General features: G+C 36.0%; 3 protein-coding genes across 3 annotated transcripts in view; all 3 read left to right on the top strand.

Moving 5' to 3' along the window:
• Positions 1 to 3,807, top strand: part of rps6ka3b (ribosomal protein S6 kinase, polypeptide 3b) — a 37,698-nt gene extending 33,891 nt beyond the window's left edge. The window contains exons 15-21 of the mRNA XM_042714910.1: positions 438 to 527; positions 1,047 to 1,205; positions 1,979 to 2,140; positions 2,215 to 2,291; positions 2,367 to 2,484; positions 2,586 to 2,726; positions 2,897 to 3,807. Coding sequence (XP_042570844.1) covers positions 438 to 527; positions 1,047 to 1,205; positions 1,979 to 2,140; positions 2,215 to 2,291; positions 2,367 to 2,484; positions 2,586 to 2,726; positions 2,897 to 3,019 — 870 coding nt within the window. The 3' untranslated portion in view covers positions 3,020 to 3,807. The remainder of the gene's footprint in view (positions 1 to 437; positions 528 to 1,046; positions 1,206 to 1,978; positions 2,141 to 2,214; positions 2,292 to 2,366; positions 2,485 to 2,585; positions 2,727 to 2,896) is intronic.
• Positions 3,808 to 6,759: 2,952 nt separating this feature from the next.
• eif1axb (eukaryotic translation initiation factor 1A X-linked b) lies at positions 6,760 to 9,258 on the top strand. Its single transcript, XM_042714406.1, has 7 exons — positions 6,760 to 6,922; positions 7,433 to 7,516; positions 7,629 to 7,732; positions 8,023 to 8,073; positions 8,557 to 8,638; positions 8,757 to 8,848; positions 9,001 to 9,258. The coding sequence occupies exons 1-7, from the start codon at positions 6,907 to 6,909 to the stop codon at positions 9,004 to 9,006; spliced, it is 435 nt and encodes a 144-aa protein (XP_042570340.1). The 5' UTR covers positions 6,760 to 6,906; the 3' UTR covers positions 9,007 to 9,258.
• A 1,024-nt stretch (positions 9,259 to 10,282) lies between these two features.
• Positions 10,283 to 26,011, top strand: map7d2b (MAP7 domain containing 2b). The gene is given in 19 exon segments (XM_042714909.1): positions 10,283 to 10,294; positions 11,860 to 12,004; positions 12,718 to 12,853; positions 15,959 to 15,986; positions 16,112 to 16,214; positions 17,487 to 17,514; positions 17,516 to 17,574; positions 19,483 to 19,578; positions 19,704 to 19,831; positions 20,533 to 20,654; positions 20,761 to 20,981; positions 21,513 to 21,645; positions 21,733 to 21,913; positions 22,374 to 22,478; positions 22,953 to 23,000; positions 23,093 to 23,171; positions 23,485 to 23,611; positions 23,734 to 23,987; positions 24,722 to 26,011. Coding segments are annotated over 18 exon segments (1,998 nt in total). The 3' UTR covers positions 23,981 to 23,987; positions 24,722 to 26,011.
• Positions 26,012 to 26,287: the final 276 nt, after the last annotated feature.

Raw genomic sequence — 26,287 nt, 5'->3', positions numbered from 1 at the left:
CAATTTTTTAATTGTAAATTTAGGCCTCAAAAACAGTAATTCACTAATGTAAGAAAGGAACGCTTAAAAATTGTAATATTAATAACAATTTCAATGAATATCCTTTTTTATTTTCGATAAATTCACTCGATTCGCAATATACAAATCTAGACTATTTTTTCTAAATAAAATAAATAATTATAATTATTAAAAATTCAAAGAACTAAATAGCATAAAAAAACTAATAAAAAATCATTAAACTTAACAACTGCATAGCAGCAGCATCAATATTTTAGGTTTTCCCTAATTTTTCAATTTATTATTAATTATTTAAAAATTCTAAACAGCATTCATTTTTAAAGTATTTTTGGCCTTTTGAAAGACTATTTAATACTGCCTTTTTATACAATGATTTTCTTTGACACTGTAATATATCTCTCTGTATTTTTCTTATTTAGATAATCAATAAAGCTAAACGGGATCCAACGGACGAGGTGGAAATCCTGTTACGCTATGGACAGCATCCAAATATAATCACCTTGAAAGACGTGAGTGTTAAGAAACAAGGATGCAGTCTTTTTATTTTCACCCTTAAGGATGAAGGACAGTAGTCTGTGGTGGCAGACTCTGAGCTTTGTCTAAGTGGCTAAACACAATTATATTAAGGTAATGTCTTGTTCTTTTCAAAAAGCATTTATGTGTTTACCTGAAACCAATTCTTCTCTGACATTTCCAGAATGAGGGAATAGTGTAATGAGTTTCTGCTCTTATTGTCTTTCCTGCAAATTACTTAGAGCAGGCTATCCATCATTCATATTCATTTAGCAGTGTATTAGTATTATTGTTTCCATACATTAGAAATGCATCTGCTTCAATTGTTATTTGAACACAGCATTGTTTGGTTTCAAACACAAAATTCATTTCCTACAGATGTAAACATCCATAACCATATTATGTATTGCAGAACTGATTTCTATAGCATTTAATGAAAAGTGATGTTTGTAATAAAATAGAAGAGATGGTGACTTTAAAATGATCAGCTAATATAACTGTGTCACTGTATGCAGGTGTACGATGAGGGCCGCTCGGTGTATCTGGTGACAGAACTGCTGAAGGGAGGGGAACTGCTGGATAAGATCCTCAGACAGAAGTTCTTCTCCGAGCGGGAGGCCAGTGCTGTGCTGTACACCATCACAAAGACTGTGGAGTACCTGCACACTCAAGGGGTATGTAACCTCTCTAGAGCTCAAACTATAGTAAAGAACAAAGTAAAATGTGTGCCATACAGTACATCAGTATGTTTAGGGAGAGAATAGCTGAGGGAATGAAACTTAGCCCAGCTGAATTACATTAAGATTGTGATCTTGGGAAACAAATGTGGCTTTGTGAGACTGTCTGGTCTTACTGCATACTGGTTTATAATGACTCTAGGGCAGATAAACTCAACATAAGAGGCCAAGAGGGAGATTCAAACTGCAATAGATGCAAAAGCATGTAGTATACGCTGCCATTCAAGAGTTCTCGAGACGTTTTGAAAAAAGTCTCATATGCTCACCAAGGCTGCATTTATCTGATCAAAAACAGTAATATTGTGAAATATTATTACAATGTCTTCTGTTTCAAAATATAATTTATTCCTGTGATGCAAAGCTGAATTTTCAGCATCATTACTCCAGTCTTCAGTGTCACATGATCCTTCAGAAAACATTCAAATATGCTGATTTGATGCTCAAGAAACATTTCTTATTATTAATAATGTTGAAAACAGTAGTGCTACTCAATATTTATTTTCAAGATTACTTATGAATATAAAGTTAAAGTTAACCACATTTATTCGAAATAATATTTTATAACATTATCACAGTATATATTCTATAAAACAATGATTTTGAATATTTAAATGATTTTGTAATATGATAACAGTAATAACATAATTTAAATGATAAATTACATAAAAACACACCTTGGTTCTAATTTAGCTTCCTTCCATCCATATCAGGTGGTTCACAGGGATCTGAAGCCCAGTAACATTCTTTATGTTGATGAATCTGGGAATCCCGAGTCCATCCGGATCTGTGACTTTGGCTTTGCCAAGCAGCTGAGAGCAGAAAACGGACTGCTGATGACGCCCTGTTATACTGCTAACTTTGTGGCCCCAGAGGTACACTTTGCATGTCATGTATTTTGTAAAATAAAAGTCAGTTTCTTAATCAAAAAAATAATTTTGGTCCCCAGGTGCTGAAGAAACAGGGTTATGATGCTGCCTGTGATATCTGGAGTTTAGGCGTCCTTTTGTACACAATGTTAACTGGGTAAGTAAGTATGTAAACCTAGCACTATAGTTTTCAAAATGTGTTTTATTCAACTGACACTGGGATTTTTCTCAGATTTACTCCATTTGCTAATGGCCCAGAGGACACACCGGAGGAGATTCTAGCTCGAATCGGCAGTGGGAAGTTTTCTCTCGCAGGCGGATACTGGAGCTCTGTTTCTCTTGAGGCAAAGGTACCCACTTGAGAAGAGCATCTAAATTACACTCTTCAAAAAACATCTCCTTAAAGTCCCAACAGACAAAAATAATCATTCAAAAACCTTGTCTTTTACAGGACTTGGTGTCTAAGATGTTGCATGTAGACCCCCATCAGAGACTAACAGCTGCACAGGTGTTGAAACATCCCTGGATCCTTCACAAAGACCACCTCCCCAAATACCAGCTGAACAGACATGACGCCCCACATCTGGTTAAGGTTTGGTCCTGTCCACACACTATGCTTTAGAATAAAATCTAATATCTAAAAATGTTCCCATAAATATTTAATTAATGTGTACGATCCTTATTTGCAACCTAAAACCTCTACATTTCACAGGACAGTTCAATTCACGTTTCAAGGTTTGTGTTAAATCTTTCCTCCTGTAGGGGGCGATGGCTGCTACATACTCTGCCTTGAATAGGAACGTTCCTCCCATGCTGGAGCCCGTGGGCTGTTCTATTCTCGCTCAGCGCAGAGGAGTGAAAAAACTGACCTCCACTGCTTTATGAGCAAATACCTTCCACCTCCAGCCCCGTGACCTCTTGCTTGGTTTGAGCACAGCCTGAACTCGGCTTGCTTGTTGCCCACCATGCATCAAGGCTTTAGAGCCAAGCGTAGATTCTGAGGACCCCTGGTGGACAATCAAAATCTTCCATCACTGGTTACTACGTGGGCCAATAAAAACAGTTCGGCCTGTACAATCACGCCTCTGCCTCTTAACGCAAACCAATGAAGAATCTGTGGACTATTTCTGAGATGCAAATTACCTGAGCATATGAATATAAACATATTGCATCTCAGTCATTATAAACAGCTAAGATGTATTCAGGGAGGATGTGGATTTTAGAGGACGACAACAAATTCCTGCACCAAAGTGTGCGCAAAGTTGCGAAAAGCTCCAGTTGTATGGGGATGTTGTATATGGGATACGTTCCTGTCAGGTAAACACTTAATATTCAAATTGTTTCCTGTTCTGGCCTATTATTTTACATCATTAATGCCACATTGCATACTGAAGTCCCACCAAACCATAATCACTAAGGCGTATCCCAACATACCTTGTTCTCCAGTCATCTTTGAACAGCGAACTAGGAGAAACGCCCTCAGCAGATCCATACAAGACTTTAAGACAGGTCCAAAAGTTTATATGACAGCTGCCGGCGTTAGCTTCGCATTCTTTTTACAAAACAACAATGTGAACGAAGTCCAAAGCACAAAAATGCAGTGGAGGCCTACATGTAAACGGCACAGAATGTCAAATAGAGAACTCAGGTGAAACGCAATACATTATACAAAATAAATAAGCTGGGACGGAAATGTATAAGGCTGTATGGCCTCACCTATTTGTTCAGATGTAGATAGTTCAGATGTAGAGAATTACAGAAATGCTCCAGAGATATATGTAGTGACTTTTTAAGTGACTACTTACAGCCTTGACATATTTTTATAAATGTGCATGGGCGAGATGCTATATTAGCTAATAGCTCTGTGGAAGTTGGCATGACTGAGGATGTTTTCCCCCTTTAAATATTTTTTTTTCTAATTCTTCTTCTAATTCCTTGCAGGGGTTTTTTTCTGAGCAAGTTTAAATATGTTGTACATTTTTCTTTTCATCTCAGTTTTTTCCTGTCTTTGACTTGGAAGAGTGCTGGAAACGTTGCTGTCCATATAGCAAGCTGCTATCCTGTTCTTTCTTTTGTACATGTAGAAAATAAAGTTTTTTACAAAAACACTTTTATTATGAGTGTAAAATTATTTTTGTATATTATTGGAGTTTAAGAATGTGTGCCTTGTAGCCTCGCAGTGAGAGGTAAATTTTGCAGATGTCACAGTAGAACGGGGTCATCATCACGTTGTGTCTGTCCATGTGTCTGACATAGCCATTGATTCTTAAGAAACTCACGTAGGTCTTCACATGAGATGACTTGAGATGCTGAATGAGGGAACCTCTGAACTGAAAGCTCTTTTCACAGATGGGGCAGATGCATGTGAGTTTGGATGAGTGATGTTTCATGTGAGCAACGAGAGCAACTTTGTAGCCGAAACGTCTGGGACACAAGTGACATGTAAACGACATGGTCGACTCCGCATCCTCGTGAACTTTCTGGTGAGCTTTAAAAAAAGCCTGATGGGGGAAGCCCTTTCCACACTGTTGGCACACGAACCTCCCTTCGGGATTTCTCCTTAGTGTGTGTGGCTCGATGCCACAAAAGGAGACCCATTTAATGAAACCTCTCCCTACAAGTAGAACAAGTATAGGCTACATTTTTTCTTTGATTTCAGATTCCTTTTTAGAGTGATTATCCCGTCGATGCTTCATTAGGGTGCATCTGCTGTGGAATCTCTGGCCACAAGTTAGACAGTTGATGAATTTTCTGGCATGATTTTCTTTAACCCCGAAAAGTACAGTTGAGATGCCATCCTCTGTAACGGCCAGCTCAGTCTCTTTAACATATTTAACACTTCATCCAGTGAGGAGTCCTGCTCTTGTCATGTTGGTACTCAGCTCATATTCAAGAGGCTCCTCTTTGACACAAGCAAGTCAAACGGCCTCAGAAATGGTGATTTTACATGTCATCTTCCATGTGTTACCATCTGCTTCCTGTCAAATAAAACAATGTAGTATAGCATTACATATAATTGTCTATAGACGGACGGACAGACAGAGACATACACAATTTATATTACCTATAAAATAATGAAATGTAATTGTACTTTAGAGGGGGCATAACACACACAGTTTTACCCTTTCTCATGTTAAACTTGAGTGCCTATAGAGTAGTACTGCATCCTTCATATCTCCAAAAAGTCTTTAGTTTTATCATATTTATAAAAGAAAGATACAGCTTTACGATTCTCTCCGGAAAAAGCAGAGCTCCTGGAGGCGCGCCGTGGGCGGAGCTAAAGAGTGACGAGCACTTGAGCGCCGAATGCCAAAAAAACAAACATTTGACCGTTTCACTCATAGACATATAAATACCTATTTATATGTCTATGGTTTCACTTACCATCTGCAGTTCTAAATATCTTTAGATATATATAAATTATGCACTTTATATGTAATTTATGTAATGTAAATGTCATATTTTGCTTATATTTAATTTACATAATCAAAATAATATTAATCCCTTGATCATAATAAATCAACCCAAATTAAAAATCTTCAAATATAAACCATCTTGTAGCAGGGGGCAAAGAAGTCGACCGGAAGTTGAAGTCGGCTGCGTGCCGCCATCTTGTAGCAGAACTTCACTTGCGTTAGCATCCCATTGACTCCCATTCATTTTTGCGTCACTTTGACAGCGAATAACTTTACATCTGAGGCGTTTAAAGACTCCATTTGTCCATTATTTATTTCTAAAGATAACACGACAATGAATAAAGGCTCCATTACCTTCTATGTTACATTATGGCCCCGTAGAAACAGTTTTTGTAAAAATAGGCTAACGATTGCGTCATAACCACTCGACTCTCTGTCGCACAGTAGAGAAATTACCGTACAGACAGGAGGAGAAGCTCGCAGGCAATCGGGGAGACGTCAAGAGATATGGCGTACTGGCCTTACATTTTTAAAATACTATACAAAATAATTAATCAGAATACTTACTCCTGCTCACTCACGCCAAAGAACTCCCCACTCAAACTATCAGTCTCTGCAAGATTAACGATGGCAGTTTTCACGCACAGCTACTAGAAGGTTTTACATCTGTCAGACAGGTTGCTGACGTCATCAAGCTTAGTTTGAGTCTGCGCGTCAGAAACGGAAGTTCTAACAAATCGCTAAAAACGGGCTTCACATGTCTCAATTGAGTTCCAATTTAGCCACAGACACCAATACTTTTACAGCCAATTTTATAAAGTACGGGAAAAGATGTTCAAAACAAAGCGCAATGTTTTTCCAGATGTCACACAATTATGATAATGTCGCCACCTACCGGATAGGAAGACAATACCTCGTGATTAGTTTTTATATATAATTATCACCTTACCTCGTTAACCATTTTTTTTTTTACATGTATTTTTATCAAGCTCACCTTGCTTTAAAACTGTAATTGTATCCTTGTTTATATATATACTTTTAGCTTTACAAAAAATATCTGTAATTTTTCCTTTTCTCTTAAAAATGTTTTAGTTTTTCTGACCTATTCAAAAATGAGTTAATATATCATATTAATTTTATTTTAATATCATCATATCCTGAGCTGATTGCGTTTGTGAATAAAGTTTCGCGCTGTTGAACGAGGCCATCTGCGCATGCGTCTTTGTCAGCGTTTCTCGCTAGCGGCGTTGATCTTCTCACAACTGCACGTTTGAGAAGCAAAATATTTGACACGTTGTTATAATTTCCTTACGTTTCTGAACATTACACGTTAGCCGTCCACGTCGTTTAAAGAATATGCCGAAAAACAAAGGTAAGGTGGATTCTGAAGACAGTCGTGTGAGATGTTAGCCTTGAATTTAGCAAACAAGGTAACGTGAGCTGTCGCGCTTGATCTTGAATGTAGAAGTTTATTGTCAATGTTTTATTTTTAATTTTGGCAGTTGAATTCGGTTTTGGTTCTGTATTTGATGCCTTTAAGTTCATAATATTAAATAAAAGGTGCTGTCAGGTAATGAAAAGGATGCGCTCGGCCGCTATGTGTGTTAGGCAAGTAACATTACAGGACCAGTTACAATTATTTTGATCTTTATTGACTATAAAATTATTACGTTAATTATTAACCTAATATTTGTAAAAGGCATCATACATGCTAAAGTTGCCCCACCAATACACATGAAATTAACAATGGTTTAATATGTCTTTAATGTTCCAGGTATTCTGCTGAATGTGTGTACTTTGCTCAGTCATTAGGCAACATTTTGTTATTGTCACTGGACTCTGCAGTGTGTTAATAAGAATGCATTTATTTCTCTGTATCAAGGTAAAGGAGGAAAGAATCGGCGACGTGGTAAGAATGAGAATGAATCTGAGAAAAGGGAGCTGGTGTTTAAAGAGGATGGACAAGGTGAGTTGTAATACTCTTATAATGAGCGTTCATGATGTAGGGCACTGCCTTCACTTCAAAACATCTGCTTTTAGCTGTATCGTTTTTCGTAAAAGCTGCTTCTATCTTCTAGAATATGCTCAGGTCATCAAGATGTTGGGAAATGGGAGATTGGAGGCCATGTGTTTTGATGGAGTCAAGCGGCTTTGTCACATCCGAGGAAAGCTCCGGAAAAAGGTGCACTTTACAGATCCAGTCTGTGGAGCTTCAGATTGAATGCGGATTCAGCATTTCCATCACTTTGTGAATGAGCTTGGCTGTCTGCACTAACAGAAATGTTTAGGCCAATCCAGTCATTATTGTTTGATGAAACCAACTGATGTAACTAATTTTAGGCATGGATTTTATAAAAAAAAGCTGGAAAACTTCAGCAAAGGACAAAATATGAAATTAATTTTATATCGCTCTTTAGCGAAAGTCCAAAGATGTTTGTCTTATTTGTTGTTGTTTTTTGTTTTTTAATGTAGGTGTGGATTAACACGTCAGACATTATTCTCATTGGATTAAGGGACTACCAGGTTTGTTAAATATTTCTTTATTTAATAAAATTATACTAATGTAATAAATAATTTAGCTACAATATAATTAAAAGATTTACAGAATAATGGACTACCGAGTTTGTTCAATATTTAATGTAATTGTTTTATAATTAAATTATAAAATATAATAAAAAACATAATTCTGTATATTCCCTGGATTAAGGGATTATCAGGTTTAAATTATTCTTATTTTAATGTAATTGTATATAATAATACAATGATGTTGCTATACATAATACAAATAATCATATTTTGTGATTTAATATAAATGTGTAACATTTTGAATATAAATGTCTTTTGTTAGCCTGGAAAGAAATTACAATATTTAGCCATTTAAAAAAGCGTTACTCTTGTAGTTTAAGAATAAGATTCATGCTGCTGGTGAAACTTCAGAGTTCTTTTATCCAAGAGCTTCTTATGGAGTTAATATCTGACATTATAAATTCTGAAATGTCTTCTCAGGATAACAAAGCAGATGTCATTTTGAAGTATAATGCTGATGAGGCTCGGAGTCTGAAAGCCTATGGAGAGCTTCCAGAACACGGTGAGTATATTTCATCTGAGAAACCTTCTAGATGGTTCTTGGCTTACAATATGCTGATCTTTTTGCTGCACTGTATTAAATGCCATGTCATTAAATTCTTACTGTTGGTGCCTTGCAGCCAAAATCAACGAGACTGATACCTTCGGGCCTGGTGATGACGACGAGATTCAGTTCGATGATATTGGTGATGACGATGAGGACATTGATGATGTAAGTACTAAAACACTCTTATGTTCATCTGAAGTTTAAGATTAAGAAAAAAAACTCAACGTTTTGATTCTTTAATTGAAATGGAGACATGATGTAAGTAGTCAGAGCATCAATCAGTGTTTTGTCCTCACAATACCAAATTCCTTCCCCAGATCTAAAAGGAAAACACTGGGAAGTGAATGTTTATCAACCCGAAGCGACAACATCCTCACATCCCCCCTGAAGTAACCCCTCCATCATTATGTACACGGAGGCTCAAGTTTTAGGTTTCACTGACTAAACACATGACTGCATTGTCACCTTCAATCAATTTTGTTATCTTTTAATGTATTTATATTGCTTTCACATCAAGTGGAATTTAGTTACAGTACAGAATCTATGGATTCGCAATAAAAAGATAACCAATTTTATGTTTGGTCTTGCAGTCTGTATCATAACAGACATGTTCAAAAGCTCTGTAAAAGTGAGAGAAACTCTTATGGTAAAAGCTGATACCTCTAAAATGTCTCTGGTCTTTTGGAAAGTTTTTGAAGTCTTATGATTTACTGGTCACACGATGATGCATTGGATGATGTGTTTGTTCAGAAAGCCTTTCTGATTAGCTCTTTGTTTTAACCCATCCTAATTTTTTGTGTTCTTGTCTACTTCAAATGATGAAAACAATTGAATACTCATTTTACAGGGCTGCTGAATTTATGAAAGTAATTAATCTTGAAGCTCTATGTATTTCTTTCCAGTTGTTACTTAGTTACAACGTAATAGCTTGATACTACAATACAGTAAACATCAGCAACTGAAATATTTGTAAGATGAAAATGGAAACATTTTTTACTTTCTAAGCTAGCTCACAAAGCAAATAAGGAAGTATTTTTGTATGCAAATAGGCCTATTAATGCAAGAATTATGAGAGTTTATTGATTGTATTCTTGCAGATTGGTCCTTTTGAATGAGCATGTTGGTTGTTGGTTATAACTTGTTAATTTTAGGTGTATTGTTTTGATGAGCTTATGATGGTTGCTTTTTGTCCTCTGCTGCTTTTGATCAGAAAACCTGTGATTTTTAAATAAAATTCAACAACATTCAAAATCCTAGAAATGTGTATTTTAAGCCTTTGAAATGTCAGTCATCGTCCTTAATATTTTTTTATTACTATACACCAGGTTTCTCCATCTTGTGGGGAAAATTTTTTTACCTCCGGTATTTATGTAATGTCCAAAATGATGTAATGTATTGTTTTTGTTGCAGATGTTTTGAGTTCTATCGGTTTAAAAAAAAAGCAGTATATTTATAGTAAGTGTGTGTCTAGCCATAGGCTTGAGTGATATTAGTCAGAGGGGTAGTCTATAGCACATGCGTGATGCGTCTTCATGCTTATATGTTAATACAAACTTGGTGGATAATACTGTGGTCTGCAAATAGACCATATATTCCATAATGTCATATTTGGTTTGTTTAAAATTGTCCGTTACTAGAAAATTCAATCACACTTCTCTAAATTGATGTCTGTTCTAGAAGTCTTTAAAGATGATCTGATTGAGCACATTTTGCATGCACATAATCCAGCCAGATATTTGCATGTTTGAGCAGTCTTTACCTCTCAATTATAATACAATGGCCATATTGTTAATTAGAAAAAAGTGGCATCCCGTGGCACCCTTTTGTGATAACTGAAGTAGGCTGTGTCTATATATTTCTAGGCACGTTTAATTAAACGTCTCCAGGGGAAATAAATGGCCAATTTCTGCCCTGTGCTCAGCTTTCCAAATATAGCGCAATGTAAACTATGACGTAATGCATTGCTCTTGTGTGCATTGATTACCCGCGCGTGCACGCGGCAATTGATCGAGCGTGTCATAATTTATTAGAACCTCGCGCTCTTGTGACTGCCTTCAGCCTTCGCCAGTAATATCTGCTCGAAGACCAAGGTGGTGTTCGGATGAATCTGTGAAACTGTGTTTAGTTTTCCGTCGGGGTTTTTTTCTTCTTCTTTTCTTCAACTTAAATAGTGATTGATATTTGAATACATTGGGGCGGAATGTCATCTTGATATTGATCGTTGGAAAACTCCCATCGATAAACTCCCAAATTACAAACTATTGAGGATTAACTGGGAAAGCGTTAAAAAAAATCATCACCCAAATCTTTAAAAAGAAGCCTCACCCAGATATGACAGTATTGAGGAACGGATAACTGTAAAAGTGGGCTTCTTGAGCTGTCGTCATGGAAACAGGCTGCTGAGGTGAGAGGAAGACGGGAAACCTGACTGACCTGTCTAGGTGAAGAGTGCGTAACCCTCATGAAACCAAGCAGACCTTTTTACAACATGCCCCAGTAGCAGGACAAGTTGTCACATTACATGGGGCAAATTGGTATCTGCCATTATGCAGCCTACTATAGGCTTTTCTCGGCTACATTTAAATCAATCATGAAAAATAAAACAATTCAAGAAACAAAGATCAAACCACTGTTTTAGCAGACAAATTAATAAATTGTGTAGCATTTGAAACAGCCGGTTCTAATTTAAGACAATTTGCAAAAATATTTGAAACTAAAGTACAAAATCGCTGCCATAGAAAACACATTTCAAAATCTTATAGTTATGGATGTGCATTTGACGGACAACTATCCCTGGTTTCCACTGCAAGCTATTTATAGTTATTTTTCAAACAGAGAGATCAAAATAAATGTGTTTGATACTGGGTTTATTGATTAGATTCTTTTGTTTATTGAAAGATTCTTATAATGATTTAACAATGCATACTGCCTGATATAAATACCTTTTCCTTTAAAAACTAAAGCAAAAATGTGCTTTAGATTTGAAGCTAACAGGGATCTAACAGACTGTGCTCCAAAAAAAAAAATGTGTTTGTGTTCCCCTGGAGCCTTTTGACTTTGCATGTATTTGCATAATATTACACAATTAAAGCCAGTGGTTTCCACCAGTTTGTAACTGGGCTAAAACCATAGACACTGAGGGACTTGAATATTTGGTTACATCGTTGGTTTGAGAGAAGATTGCACAGACTCCTAAAGGTGTGTTCGCTGTTTATGTGCATTTCAACATTTTGTTTCCTTTCTCATGCAAAGATGGAGGCTCGAAGAAGGACAGAATTCGACTGGCCAAAGATAAAAGAGAGGAGAAAGATAGGAGCAAAGGTGAGCCGCAAGTCTTTTATTCAGTTATTACTGTCAACAAGGAAATGATATGTTACTTTCTAAATTGTCTAAAACATCTTGCCTTGTTTAGAACCAATGTTTAATTCCTGAATGGATTTCGTGACAATCTTGTGGATAAGCTAAAGCAGAGGTTTATTCCAGGGCAATAGACTACTGCTCCATTCATCACTAAATCCGATGGTTCTTGAGCAGCGGAAGACTTCTGATATACCACTAAGTGCTTAGCACAGATGAATCAGTATTGTCAGCAGGTAGGGAGAGGCTTGGCCTTTCCAGTATCTGGGCAATCTATAGACTTACCTGTGTTCGCCCCTATGGGATAAATTTTCTGCCAAAAGTATTGAAGTCACAGATAAAAAATAAGAAGCATAAATATAGGTGAATATAACGGTGACGGGTCGCTAGAAATATAACAAAGGAAAACATGATTTTGTGTGCAAGTCGGATAATTTAGCATTAATATTTCACTTTTGATTCATGCATATAATTTTTTTTTAAATGCATTGTTAATTTATATATTTACGCTTATTATTTTTCAATCCGTGACTGACCATTGTTTGCTAATGTGGAAAAAAACATTTTTTTGTTTGTTTTTTGGTTTGACGTTTTCATTTGTTTTTGTTTTTTGTTTTTTTGTGACTACAATATTTTTGGCAGAAAATTGATCCCATACACCCTTACCTTGTATCTAGCTGTGCAGGAGCAAGCTCTCTTGGAGAAGGAACAGCGCGCACAGCAGAAGTATGAGCGCTCTCTGGTGGAGCGAGGGAAGCGTCTGGAGGAGCAGCGGCAGAAGGAGATGCTACGTCGTTCCGCTGCTAAACACTCATAGGACAGAAATGAAGGGTTTTTTTCTCATATAGCTTCTTATCTCTGCATTCTTTTTTTTTTTCATCTTTAAATGTAATTTTTAGCATAGGACAGATATGAAGGGTTTTTTTTTTCAAATGCAGCAAATAGGGAAAAATGTAAGTAATATGCACTACTGTTGAAAGTTTGGGGTCAGTAAGATTTTTTTTTTATTGTAATATCATTCTAAAATTATCTTATTTTCATCATTAATATGGTGTATGTAATTTATACAAATTAAAATACCTCTTAAATTTTGTTTACCAGTAATCTTCATCTATAAAAATACTTATGTAATTTTTAGCTATTAAAATACTTCAATGTAAATTAATATGCAACCAAATTCAAAAATTTGGGGTCAGTAAGATTTTTTTCTTTCCTTTTTTGAAAGAAAAGAGACTAGCTTTTCATCCAAACAATGGAAGATCCAGAGAGTATTTTAAAAATCTTTATATCCAAACATGAAATTACACACAAAAAATTAAAACCAAAGCAAAATAACAAATTCTATAAGAAAAAATAACCATCCCATCATTTTTCATAATGCAACATGAAAGCCAAAGTCAAGCAACTGACAAAGGTGGAATCCTTTTGATTTTTTTAAGTGTAGAGAAACCATTTTGCAAGCAACTGACAAAGGTGGAATGCCAATAAACAGATTTTAGCTGAAAATATGCAAAAGCACAATACAAGTCTGCCAACATCATAATATAAAAGAAAACAAGCAAAAGCACAATACGAGGTTGTCAGTAGCTATTTTTATATTAGCTCAAGATGTTCAGTTTGTGATGCTGACATCATACAGATGCCTATTTTTTACAGGGGTTTAGATTTATAAATGTATTATTAGTTTTGTGGTGTCAAATATTTTGCAGTAGCCTGGCCTCCTTACGTACACCGGCCACTTTTCATATTCAAAATAATCCAATGATCTTGGCCAGTGTTTGGATTTAAATTAATTCTGGCTCCTTGGCATCTGCATTGGTGTCAAATATTTTGCAGTAGCCTGGCCTCCTTACGTCCACCTGCATACAATATGCAGCATGAGCCACCTAGTTTTATGTTTGCTCAAAGTCATTCATCACCTTTTTGCAGTCTTCTTCATCAGATTAATCAAATTTTAAAAATCAAAATGTCAAAGAAGAATGCAAGATGCAAGAGGGGTTTTGCATCACCCTAAAGGTTTTATTTGTGATTATGACTACATTATTCCTGATTACATGGCTTACTAATTAAGATGGGTCTAGGTGAATTTTTGAAGAATAGCCTGCCTTGTGCTTTTCCTTATAATTAAAGTAAACTCCACACAAAATTTTAACCAACAAAATCAAAATGACAAATAACCATATAAAAAAACATAATAAGAATGCACCATACAAAATACAAAATAACAACACAAAGCTACCGTACATCTTCAGAATAAACAATGGTGTTTGAATTTAAGGTCTATTCTACAAACAAAGCTACCGTAAATCTCAATAAAATCCCCACACAAAGCCAACTTACAACCTCAAAATACTCTGAACATCGACACGAATTGAAACGTAAACTTTAACAATACTATTCAAGATCCAATTTAATTACACGTGATTTAGACCTTGAGAGTTCTAGTCCCCATTTACTTTCATTATATGGAAAAGAGCAACTAGAATGTTCTCTGAAAATTCATCTTTTTAAATCCACGGAAGAAATAATATCATGGGGTTTGGGATAATATGATTGTGAGTAAATGATGACAGAGTGTTCATTTTGGGTGATTTATCTCTCGTGAATTAGTACACTTTAAAAAAAAAACAGAGCACTTATTACAGAAATAATATACTTAAAAAAATTATAATTAAGTGCAAATTGAATGTAATGGTTTCTGGCACTTAGCTGCATAATTGAAATTAAATGAAAATGTATTGTATTTTAATTTGATATGAAATGCAATTAGCTGAATTAGTGCTTTTAGACTCACATAGGACTTAAGTACATATTTATATGTAATTTAATAATTACTTTGTCTTTGAAATATGGTTAAACTGTACTGCTGAACATTAACAAGCATTTATGGTAAACCAAATGATACTTTAATGTCATTTCTGTTGAAACTTGTATTAAATAAAACACTACAGTTTCAAATTATAGTCAAGTACCTTACATGTGCTTTGTCATTCAACACATCAAAATAAGTCTAAGATTAGTGAAACTGATTCAGTATGTACTTTGAAGTAAAACTTTTAATTTGACATTATTACTAAGTGCACTTTTTAAAAGTATGCTTCATTTTGTTGTCATTTTTATTTCATTTCTTAAATATTCTATTATCTGCAAGAACAGTTTTTAAAATAGATACTTTTAAGATTCGAAGTACACTACAAGTGCAATACAGTTAAGTGCTCTTCTTTTTCACAAGGAATCCCTTTGTAAATACAGTTTTTTTTTTCGTAAACTACAGAATGACATGAGATAAACTGGAACAGCTACTGTATGTATCTACTGTATGGTGACCTGGGGTGGTCAGATAGATATATATACTGTATATATATGACCGCCCCAGTGTATAGCATTTAAATTATAATAGTCAATATGCAAAAATATTTAATACAGTGTTGACCATTTAGAATGAAGTACTCAAGAGAGCCATCCTATTTCACTTGATTTTATTGCTTATGTGAGTTTTTTCCTGGGAAGCTATTTAATTGTTTATTTTACATATGCTTTGGAAAGGGTTATGAGTTATGCTAAATTAATCCAAATGTTAAAAATAAAAGGAGAAACAAGGTTATACTGGTTAGAGGTAATGCAGAGACTGTGGTGGGGTACAGAGAAATTCAGGAAAATACATATAGGCTTTCCTATTTTCACTGATGCAACCTGTGTCATTAAAATACTCTGTGTGTGTGCACACAACATTTATGTCTGCTGAGGGGGGAGGATGTGGGTGGAGTTATGGCCATTCTCTCCTCCGTCTGGCTGTACGCTCTCTTAAACACACAGTCACCTAGGAGGAGAGAGATACAAAAAGAGAGTCACTGAGTGCAAGGGAGAGAGAGGAAGAAACAGAAGGCAAGGCCCTAGTCATTTTCCACATACGCATACGAGGAGGAAGCGCAGGGAGAGAGGGAGAGTCAGAGACGGATAGGAGAGGTGGTCGCCATGGAGCAGCCAGCCTCATCCCCGTCTACTCGCCGCCGCAGCGAGAGCTCTGTCAAAGAGTCTCTTTTCTTTCCTGTTTTGGAACGCAACGAGCAGGAGCGACTGGAGGCCCTGATGCGACGTTCCATGGGGCGGAACCTGCAGGCGGACCAAAGGCCCAAACGCTGGACCTGGGGCGGACCTCCAGGAGTCTGCGAGGGTGAGTGTGTGTGTGCTTGCGAGGGCGTGGAGGGTCCCTTGTGTGAACTACTCTCAGAGCCGTGGGTAGCAGGAATGGATGGAGAGATAGGAAAACAGGGTGTGGGAACTGCACTGCAGCCCTTTTGTTTTAAAACCAACTGGGATATTGACTAATACAGCAGCTGTGGGATGAAAATGCAGCTGTTTTATGAGGGAGCTGCAGTGTCACTCTGAGACATCGAGCTGTTTTTGATCTCAAGGTATCGCCCCAGTCACATAAAAACACTCTGTCTCAAGGTTAGCGCTGTCAGCGACCGATCACAGACTCGTACGCATTATAAATCATCTGTGCAATAGCTGCCTGGGGGCAAGAGGCAATTTGGGCTGTTTTAGCTAGAGAACAAACACGTAAACTGTGCTGTCACTGTGAATGTACAGGGTATATTAGACACACAAGCCTAAGCCTAAACTCTCTATCACATCCTTACAAATGACCTTAAGTAATACCTTTTTTCCCTGAACATTTCAAATACACAAGCCTTTATTTTACTGGAGTATGTTTTACAAGAAAAGGCTATTTCAGCCTTTCTACTTTCAATGTCTCATGTTCAATTTAATGTGTTACTTGCAGTTTCTTTGATATGGTGAAATTTACTAGTGATTTCTGAGTTAAAATTGTTTTTACACCTATTTTTTTCAGTGTATAACTCCTCAGTAGACCTGAGGCTCAGGTAAATCAAATCAAGAAAATAATGCTGCTTTCAAGACAGATGTGAAAGCACCACCCTGAATCTGTGGTGCATTCATAACTACATCAATTATTTACACTGTTCAAGAGCAGAGCCTTAAGCCTGGTCCTGAGTCAGTCTGATAATATATCTAGACAACATGCATGTAGCGTCTGTTTTGCTTTGTGGACAAGGGCGAACAATTGAGAATGAGATTATGGTCGCCCTTGGAAAACATTAGGCTCTCTGATAACCTGATATCATCGCATCAGCTGCATGCTGTGCTCTGGGTTGTTTCATCTTGCAGTGGTTCATATTACCATCCTGGTTTATTAGCGAAATTACTTTTTTATATATATATATATACTGTATATACATACAAAGAAAAATGCCCTGCTGGAAATTATGCAGCTTCCCGTCAGAGGAAAAAACTGCTGACAGCATATATCAGTATTTCACAGGGACACACTCTTATGACTTCTCATAATATTCACTGTGATCTTGTGAAATACTCTGTGCTCATGCACCTGTACTTTCTCTGCTTTGCATCACCTGCCGCACAGGTGACCCTAAGATTGCCCCGCCCTCTCCTGCCAGCCTCCTTAACCAATGACCCCGCTGCTCACCCTCCTGCCAGCAAATCCAGGAACGGTACTGACTTCCTGCTGCTTTTTGTGTCATCCCCGTTTACTTCCCTTAAGATTCAAAGTGATTCAGATGCTGTGGTTGCATGAGATTTTGTAGGTGTAGGTTATATGTGTCCTAAGATCTACACTGATATTCAAGTGTTTAGGGTCAGTAAGATTTTTAAAAAGTCTTATGTTCACCAAAGCTTCATTTATTTGATCATAAATACAGTAAAATATGTAATATTGTGAAATATGTCACATGATCCTTCAGAAGTCATTCTAAAATGCTGACCTGGTGATCAAGAGACATTTCTTATTGTTATCAGTGTTGAAAAGAGTGGTGCTGCTTAATATATTTTTGGAAACCATGATACAGTTTTTCAGGATTCTTTGATGAATAAAGAGGATAAAAGAACAGAATTTAGTTGAAATAGAAATCTTACTATCACTTAAAATCAATCCAAACTCAACAAAACTAAAAAAAACTATAAAATAAAAAAAAAATAAAAAATAAATCTTACTGACCCCAAACGTTTGAACAGCAGTGTATATTGGCCTTATCCATGGATGTTTTTTTTGCTCTGTGTTGTTTTCTTGTTTATTTTGGTGAGTTTTATTATTTATGGTGCTTGCTAAGGCATCACTAATGTTATTGTTTATCTAATAATTTTCTGCTTATTTCACATCATTTCTAAGTGAACTGACTTCAGATTTGTGCCTGACAGATTATAAAACAAAACAAAAACATTGAATGAGGGACGTGAATGTATCTAGGGACCAGAATCATCAGAACACCCTTGAATCATTTAGAACACTATAGCAACCAAACAGCAATATAGCAAATATATATTAACTTAATAATAATATTAAGTTAATAATTAACTTAATAATAAATAATTGGCTTTCATATTGTTTTCCATTATATATTGTATAAATGTATATTGTGCTGAAGTCGAATAAAGTTATATAAATATTATCTTAAAAATATTATTGTAATATAAAAAGACAGATAAGCACATTTTCAAACAAATACACTATTATAGTGTTATCCACAGAAAAATGGTCTCTCGATTTTTCCACGGACCCCCAAACACCAATTTTAGCACATTTAGAACATCTTAGCAGCACCCTGCAAACCAAACACAACGTCAAAAATGGTGGCAACTTTTGCAAAGTCAAGCACCAATCACATTTTCCTCACAAAATCTACAGTTCTAATTGTAATCATCATTATATTCTTTGGAGTGTATGTTTGTCAGCAACTGTAGCCTGTATTTATGCTGCAGCGCCCTGGCAACACCCTATTATCAGGTTTTGCACGGGCAAGCACCTCCTTTCTTTTTTTTGTGATTGTATTTAGAGTTTTTTTTTTACTGTGAGTGCCTTTTCCTTTAAGGTGAATGTAAACATTGTATTAATGAGGAAATTGAACTGTCTGGATTTAAAACCAAACATAGGTCCCATACCAGGACATAGAGTTTAGATGCATCAGCTATCCACCCACACATACACTTCACCACCTAAAAAATGAACAGGATGCACAAGAAAAGAAGTGTAATCCGGATCCGCCTACAGCTGCACTGCACCCCCTAAAGAATGCACAGGGGGTCTCATCTGTCAGCTCATTTTAAATGCAGGCCAGCTTAGCAAACTCCCCTGCAACATCACACATGAGCTACATAAACTATCTGCCAGAAATCTACCTCATATGAAAATGAGCCTGCTGCTCATGAAATTCTTTGATCAGTGTAAATATTCATACCCAAATGGCCACTAATTATTAATCAGAAAGAAAGCCTCTGGCATTTATCTTCAAAATAACTTGTATCTGTAAGTCTCTGGGTGAATGAACATCATTATGATAGTGTCTGATCGCATGTGCCTGTGTTTTCTTTCTCCCTGGAACCTTTCGTAATACATTTCACTGCAGTTCAAGATTTTATGATTCCGCCCGAGTCCCCAGACTCTGTTCTGAGCAGGCATCTCTCCTCCTCCTCTGCTATTTTGCCCAATGTGACAGAGAAAGGCAAGTGTTTTTGCATTAACCTTCACTAAAATTTAATTGATTGCAATTTCTGCCCCACCCCTATTTTCTCCTTTGTCTTCTTGTGACCTCTGGCCCCTCAGTGTCTTGTCTTTGTTCCCGAATAGCCTCCTCCAGCCCTCACAGGTCTCCTTACAGGGCTTCACCCAGTAGAGCCGAGCGAAAGAAGGTTAGCACGTCGTTCTACGGACAGCTGGACGACACCAGAGCAGCCATAATCCCGAATAGCCCTCAGGTCTGATCTGCATGGATGTGATCAACATTTTGTCAGATAGCTCAGATATTTATATTTGGTGCAAAAGCACAATGGGACACAACCCACAGAGGAGCTGGTCTCCTAGCAACTGCATTGCACAGATCTGTGCATGTCCAGTTTCAGTCATGGATTTATAGCTGTAGATTTTTGAACCAGGGAGTGTGAATGTCCTGCAGGCCTTTTGACAGATATATAATGCATGTAGATTATACTTTTTTGTATACTTCAGAATGTATTTCTAAAGTGTGTAGGCCTACATTATATATCTTGAACATTCTAGAAGGTACAAATGTCACTTAATCCATTAGTTTTCATGAATGAACAATACTTCTGCAATTATTAAAGTTAGTTTACATAAACATAAAATGCATTTTAAAATATAATGCTATTTCAAATATAAATAAGATAATGTATTATGAACACACAGGATTCAGCCGTGAACAATAAATATAAATTAACATTAACATAATTTAATAAATGCTGCTAATTGTTGTCAATAGTCAGAACAGGTTAACACATTTTATGAAATTGATTCTTATTGTAAAGTGTTACTGAGAAAATCTACTTTTTTATATTAAAGTTTTCTGGTTTGGCTGAGAGAGTTTTTTATAGCTTTGTGGATTTGTTAGAACAGTGAATTGGACAAATGCATAATCCTGCTATCTGTTTTGGGTGTTTAGACTGAGAGACCCGAAAAGAGCATCGCTCAAACCTTAGCCGACTCATCTACAAAAAAACTTGAGTCTCCAACAACACCCACCAGAAATTCTTCTACCCACAAGAACCCCAGTACACCGAAGAGGTTTTGTATTTTATCAAATTATTTTCTTGTTGTCATTATTTATTTAGACTATTTAAAGACTTTAGACTGAGTGTATATTTGTTTTGTTTTTTTCATTTGCAATTAGATCAAAGTCCTGTAAGAGCCGCATCCAGTCCCCAGCCACGGGTCAATACCCCCCTTCCCCGATGAAGCACAGAGCCACAACACCAAGTTTAGAAAACAAGAGGTGGGAAGGAGAGGAGAAAGGGTCCATGGAGATTAAAGGCTACAGCACTCTAGAGAAAAAGACCTCCAGAACAGAGAAAATCACAAAATCTGCAAGCAAGGAATTTGGACATAATGCAGGTGTTGTCCTTTTAAAGGAATAGTTCATTTAGTCCCATTTAATTCTGTCTAGTTTTATTTTATTTTATTTATAAACTATTATAGATATTATAATTTATTATTATTTTGAACTTTATTTTATTTTTATATTTTCAGGTTTAATTTTAGGTCAAGTTTTAGTAATTTCGTCAATTTTATTAGTTTTAGATTTGATTTTATATTTAAATAATTTTGTATATATTATATATTTATTTATATTATACATGTTTATTTTAATTTTAGTAATTTTAGTACTTCAACTTAATCTTATCTTTTTTCATTTGTCAAGGTAACATTTCTTATTTTCATTTTTTAAGTGTAAGTTTTCAAAAAAAAAATTTAATTTTATTTCAGTTATACAGTTGTAATAGTTTAAGATTTATTTTCACTTAACAATAACAATACTCATTCTTTCATCATTTTATATGACTGACTTTTTTCTGATTTAAAAACTGTGCCAATGGGATCTCAATCACGTGACGTGGACTAAGTGCCTCCTGCTTTGTGTTTCAGAGTCTCCAGTAACTCCCAATGGGAAAGCAGGCACCACTGATGCCGAGGAGGCCTCCAGGCTGCTGACGGAGAGACGGCGCCTGGCAAGAGTACAGAAGGAGCAGGAAGAAAAGCAACGCCTAGAAGAGGAAAGGTAGAGATACTGTGTGTCTCCAGGGTCTGTGTGTCCCATTTATGTGTTTGCTTCCGTATTATATATCATCTTCTCCATGAATCTCAGGCTCAGGGCTGAGGAGCTCCAGAGGCAGCAGGAAGAGGAGAGACAGCGGCAGGAACAGGCAGCTCGAGAGGCAGAGGAGAAAAGACAGAGGCAGGAGGAGGAGCGCTGTCAAAGAGAGCTGGAAGACAGGCACCAAAAGGAACAACGCTGGAAGGAGCTCCAGGATGATCTGGACAGACAGGTCAGAGGGAAATATGTAATATATATACATTACATTACATTAAAACCAATTAATTATATTAATTGTTCAAACAGTGGGAACTAAAAGTCTGAGGCTGCTGAAAATTTTATAGATTTTTTTTAATAGATTAGAAATTAACTTTATATTATGTTATATTATACTTGATTAGATGTATTTAGATTTTAATAGATTTAAAAAAGATCTATTAAACTCATATCAATAAACCCATATAAACAAACAAACAAAAAAAAACAAACAAACAAAAAATCATCAAGTAATAATTACATAATTACAAAAAGGTCAGTGAAACGGCACAGAAATAAAACTGACTCATCAAGACACATTTAGCATACTCACCCATCCAGACACATGCAGCACCAATCTGTCTTCTGTAGCTGTGAATATCTGTAGGGATGAATGTGATATAGTTGGAGATGTGATGTGTCATGATGTTTGGCAGAGGGAGGAAGCAGTGCAGCGCGTTCACAGAGAGGCTGAACGGAAGAGACAGGAGCGAGAGCTTCTGAAAATTCAAGAGGAGCAGGAGAGACTTCAAAGGAAGAAGGTTCTTCTCTTTTCTGTTTATGTTTAGAATCAACCAATACATGGAAAATGTATTCATACTGACACTATTAAAATGCAAGTTCAATGTCAAGTAAATAATAAGTAGAAAACTCTAATAACTACAAATCTATAAACACATTTATTTAATAATAAAAACTAAATTCAAACATTAAATACTTAATTAAAACTTAATTCAAACATTGAAGAGTGTGCAGAGTCAACAAGAAACGGTGTTTGCAACATATTTGAGTTTTCAATAATCAAAGTGTGATTTTATCCATTTATCCAGGAATTGATTGGCTATTCAAACACCATCTGGTTTTTGGGAGGGGTTGAAAAAATAACCAAAACATAACATCAGAAAATACTTTATTTGTCACTTTGTCTTATACTAAGAAAAAAAGAAACTTGTTTTGAGGTCATGTTTTAATTAAAGGTGTTAATGATGTATGATGTTTGAATGTGATTTTGGCAGCGTATTGAGGAGATAATGAAAAGGACAAGAAAGCCTGATGGAGAAAAGGTAAATAAATTCTCTCCAGGCCAATTAAATTATCAGATGACAAAGATTTACTAACTGCAGCAAATAATATTGCATGTCATGTTTTTGAATAGAAAGAAGAAGTGCAGATGGAAGTCCCATCACCCATATCTGTTTCCCAGTCCATCTCACCATCTCCCTTGGAAACTGAAGGTACTGAAATGACCCGTATCACAATACAGTTCTACAGTGGGCGTGTAGTAACATTTAACCCTCCTTTTCACTGTGTAAATTCAGTCAAACAAACACATGCTCTTTATTATTAGTCTCTTGCTGAGTGACTCAGCATGTGGAAAATCTATTTGGTCTATACTGTAGAAAGAAGGCGCCATCAGGTGGTGTAATTAAGAACTGAAATTATTTTTTTCTGTTTCTTCCACAAAAAATAGAATGTTGATAATCCGGTAAAATAGCTTTGAATTTGTTTTTTTCTTTTGGGTTAAACTACATTAATCTTGTGCAACAGGTAACACAGCGATTATCAGTCCACCAAAGACAACATCTGAGTCTCCAATCATATGCCTTTTGCCACTGGAGACAAAGAGCTGCGGGGCAGATGATCTCTCGGATGGGGTCCAGTCCATGGATGTCAGGTTAGCCTTCAACAAAATCATGCTACGTTATTTCAGAAAAAGTAGGTCTGATTTTAGCATGCTAACGACATTGATAAAATATTGTCAGTCCCTGTAATAAACTAAAATACTTGTCATTGCAGCCCAGTGTCCAGAGAAGAGCTTGCTTCAGAATATTCCCCCATCAGCGAGATCTCACTGAACAGCCTGACTTCTGTGGCTTTGGGTGATATCCACATTCTGACGGGGCAGGTCTCGCATCCCAAAGTGTCTGCTGCTCCAGCTTTTGGTGACTGCAACAAGAATCTGATCCAGGATTGCAGTAGCGCTACTATTGACTCATCACTTTTCCAGAGTCTTAGACCGACCTCAGACAAGCTCAATATCTAATGCAAAGGTGATTGCTAAGTCAAAGGTTTTTACTGAGGGGATCTGGGTTTCTATTTATCACTCCATGAATCAGAAAAGTCTGTTACAGACAGAATTTTTGGGAAAAGAATGTTTTATAAAATCAGTGCTGCTGAATAAGATAATAATCACTCAAATCAATAAAACTAAATATTATAATTCAAACACAAAACAATAAAACTAAAAAAAAAACGAAAGCAGCAATAAAATAGGTATTGTAATTGAAATCTATTCTTTTCACTAGTCTGAAACAACAAGCAAAAAAAACATGTTTTATTTTCACTAGTCTGAAACAACATGTAATGAAAAGCCAAATAGCCCAAAATCTCAAAACTGACCAAATATTTTTGCCTGTAGTGTAATTCCTTAAATGGACAGTTCACCCAAAAATGGAAGTTCAGTCATCGTTTACTCACCTTCATGTTATTTCAAACCTGTATGACTTTTTTATTATTCTGTGGAACACAAAATTACACGTTCATGAGGTCAGTAGCAAAGTCTGATTAATGAATTAATCATTCAGACTAGTTTGGTTAACCCGAGCAACTGATTCATTCATGACTCAAAAGAACAACTCTTTCACTAATTGGCCATTTTCATTGTTTAAAGAAACTCAGGTTTGAACCAAAATGATAGTGAGCAAATGAGGACAGAATATTCATTTTGTGGGTAAGCTATCCCTTTAGCTTAACCATCTCATATTTGTTGTTTTTTCTGTTTCAGACACTATTGAAGCATGGGGCTGGAGTGAACTGATGAATTGGAGTTGAGCTAAAAGATGAGACCAGCCCTTTGTGCCTCAGCAGCTTCCTGAATAACCTCTAAACAGAAGAACAAGAACTGAATGTCAAATAATGTGTTAATAGCAAAGAAGGGATAACCTCACAGTTGATTCCCACACACATAAAATAAGGTTCGCCTGATCCTTGTAGATATTATATTTCACACCATTTCAGCTTAGTATCAACAAACAAAGCAACTGTATTAGCGCAGTCCTAGTGGTCTTCTTATTCTTGTTAAACACCTGTAGCACTGATGATAAGTGATGCACCGTGACAATTGTAGCAGATCCATTGTGTAATTTGTTTTAATTTGGGTGGCATAAATGACTAGTAAACCGAGCAATTATGTGCTGAGTCTGCTAATTGTGCTGTACTGTATTGCTGGGGTTTGCAAACAGTATATTGTGTAAATCCATGACTTCTCCGCGTCGTCTCTGCAATCCAAGCTTTGTAGTCTGAAAGTGGATATGAATAGATGTAAAATGTGATATTATTCCACCATAACACTGTTATACTGGCATTAATGTATTATTAGTCAACAGCAGTTAGACGTTATGGGGACATATACATAAAAAAAACGTGTACTTCTAATGTAATTTATTGTGTAAAAGTTTAAAAAGGGAATTAAAAGTGCACAATTTCATTGTGTTAAATAGCATAGTGCTTTTAATTCTTCATGGATTTTTTTCTGTATTGTTTTGTTATAATATGACATAATTGCACACAGCTCTATGCAGATCAAGAAAACCGAGCAACCATAAAGAACAACACAAAGCAAGATAATTCAGCATCCTTATACCTGTACAGTAGTGACTCAAAAGATCTGTACCTCCTGAGTATGTTGCTTAAAATACTCTACCATCTTGTATACTCAGGGTGCTAGTGAGCTTTGCATGTGAGTTCAGTACTTTTGATGTTTGGTGGTGATATCATGATGCTGTAGTGTAAAACTTCAGATGCACTGGATTGCTTCAGGACCAATAAGAACAAATTTCTTGAAAGATGTAAGTTTCTATCTGTCTGTCTGTCTATCTATCTATCTTTCTCTCTATCTATCATCAGAAAATCTTGGAATGTTGATTACGTTTTTGATTATACAGAAAATGATGGGTTAATACTGAAATTCAGCACTTCAAAAGACATTTGAAGAAAGGTGCATGAATCAGCTGCTTTGAAGTTGCCAAACCATGAGATATTGACATAAAAAAAAATAAAACGTATCACACCTTGATCTTTCCTTATTTATAATTTATATAGTTTACTGGTTTACAGTATGTATCCGCTTACATTATTATACTGAGATATACAGCACATGTGTGTGTGTGTGTGTGTGTACCTACTTAACCATATTTTGGGGACAAATTTGTACCCAAAAGTGAACTAAACCTGACAAAATCTTCAAAAACCTCCCTTAAAACACGTACAAAAATAAAAAACTGGTATAAAAATAAAGTAAAGTTTTTTTTTTAAATTGTAAAAATGCAGAAAGTTTTCTGTAAAGTGTAGG

This window comes from Cyprinus carpio, chromosome A24, assembly GCF_018340385.1.
Source record: "Cyprinus carpio isolate SPL01 chromosome A24, ASM1834038v1, whole genome shotgun sequence".
In the NCBI taxonomy this organism is placed as follows: domain Eukaryota; kingdom Metazoa; phylum Chordata; class Actinopteri; order Cypriniformes; family Cyprinidae; genus Cyprinus; species Cyprinus carpio.
Note: the sequence above shows the minus strand (reverse complement) of the source record. Positions and strands in the feature narration are given on the sequence as shown.

Bases quoted from the DNA above. Each gene is read 5' to 3' on its own strand.
- eif1axb (XM_042714406.1), top strand. The intron at 7,517-7,628 runs GTGAGTTGTAAT...TCTATCTTCTAG, and splicing joins GTTTAAAGAGGATGGACAAG to AATATGCTCAGGTCATCAAG. The intron at 7,733-8,022 runs GTGCACTTTACA...TTTTTAATGTAG, and splicing joins GAGGAAAGCTCCGGAAAAAG to GTGTGGATTAACACGTCAGA.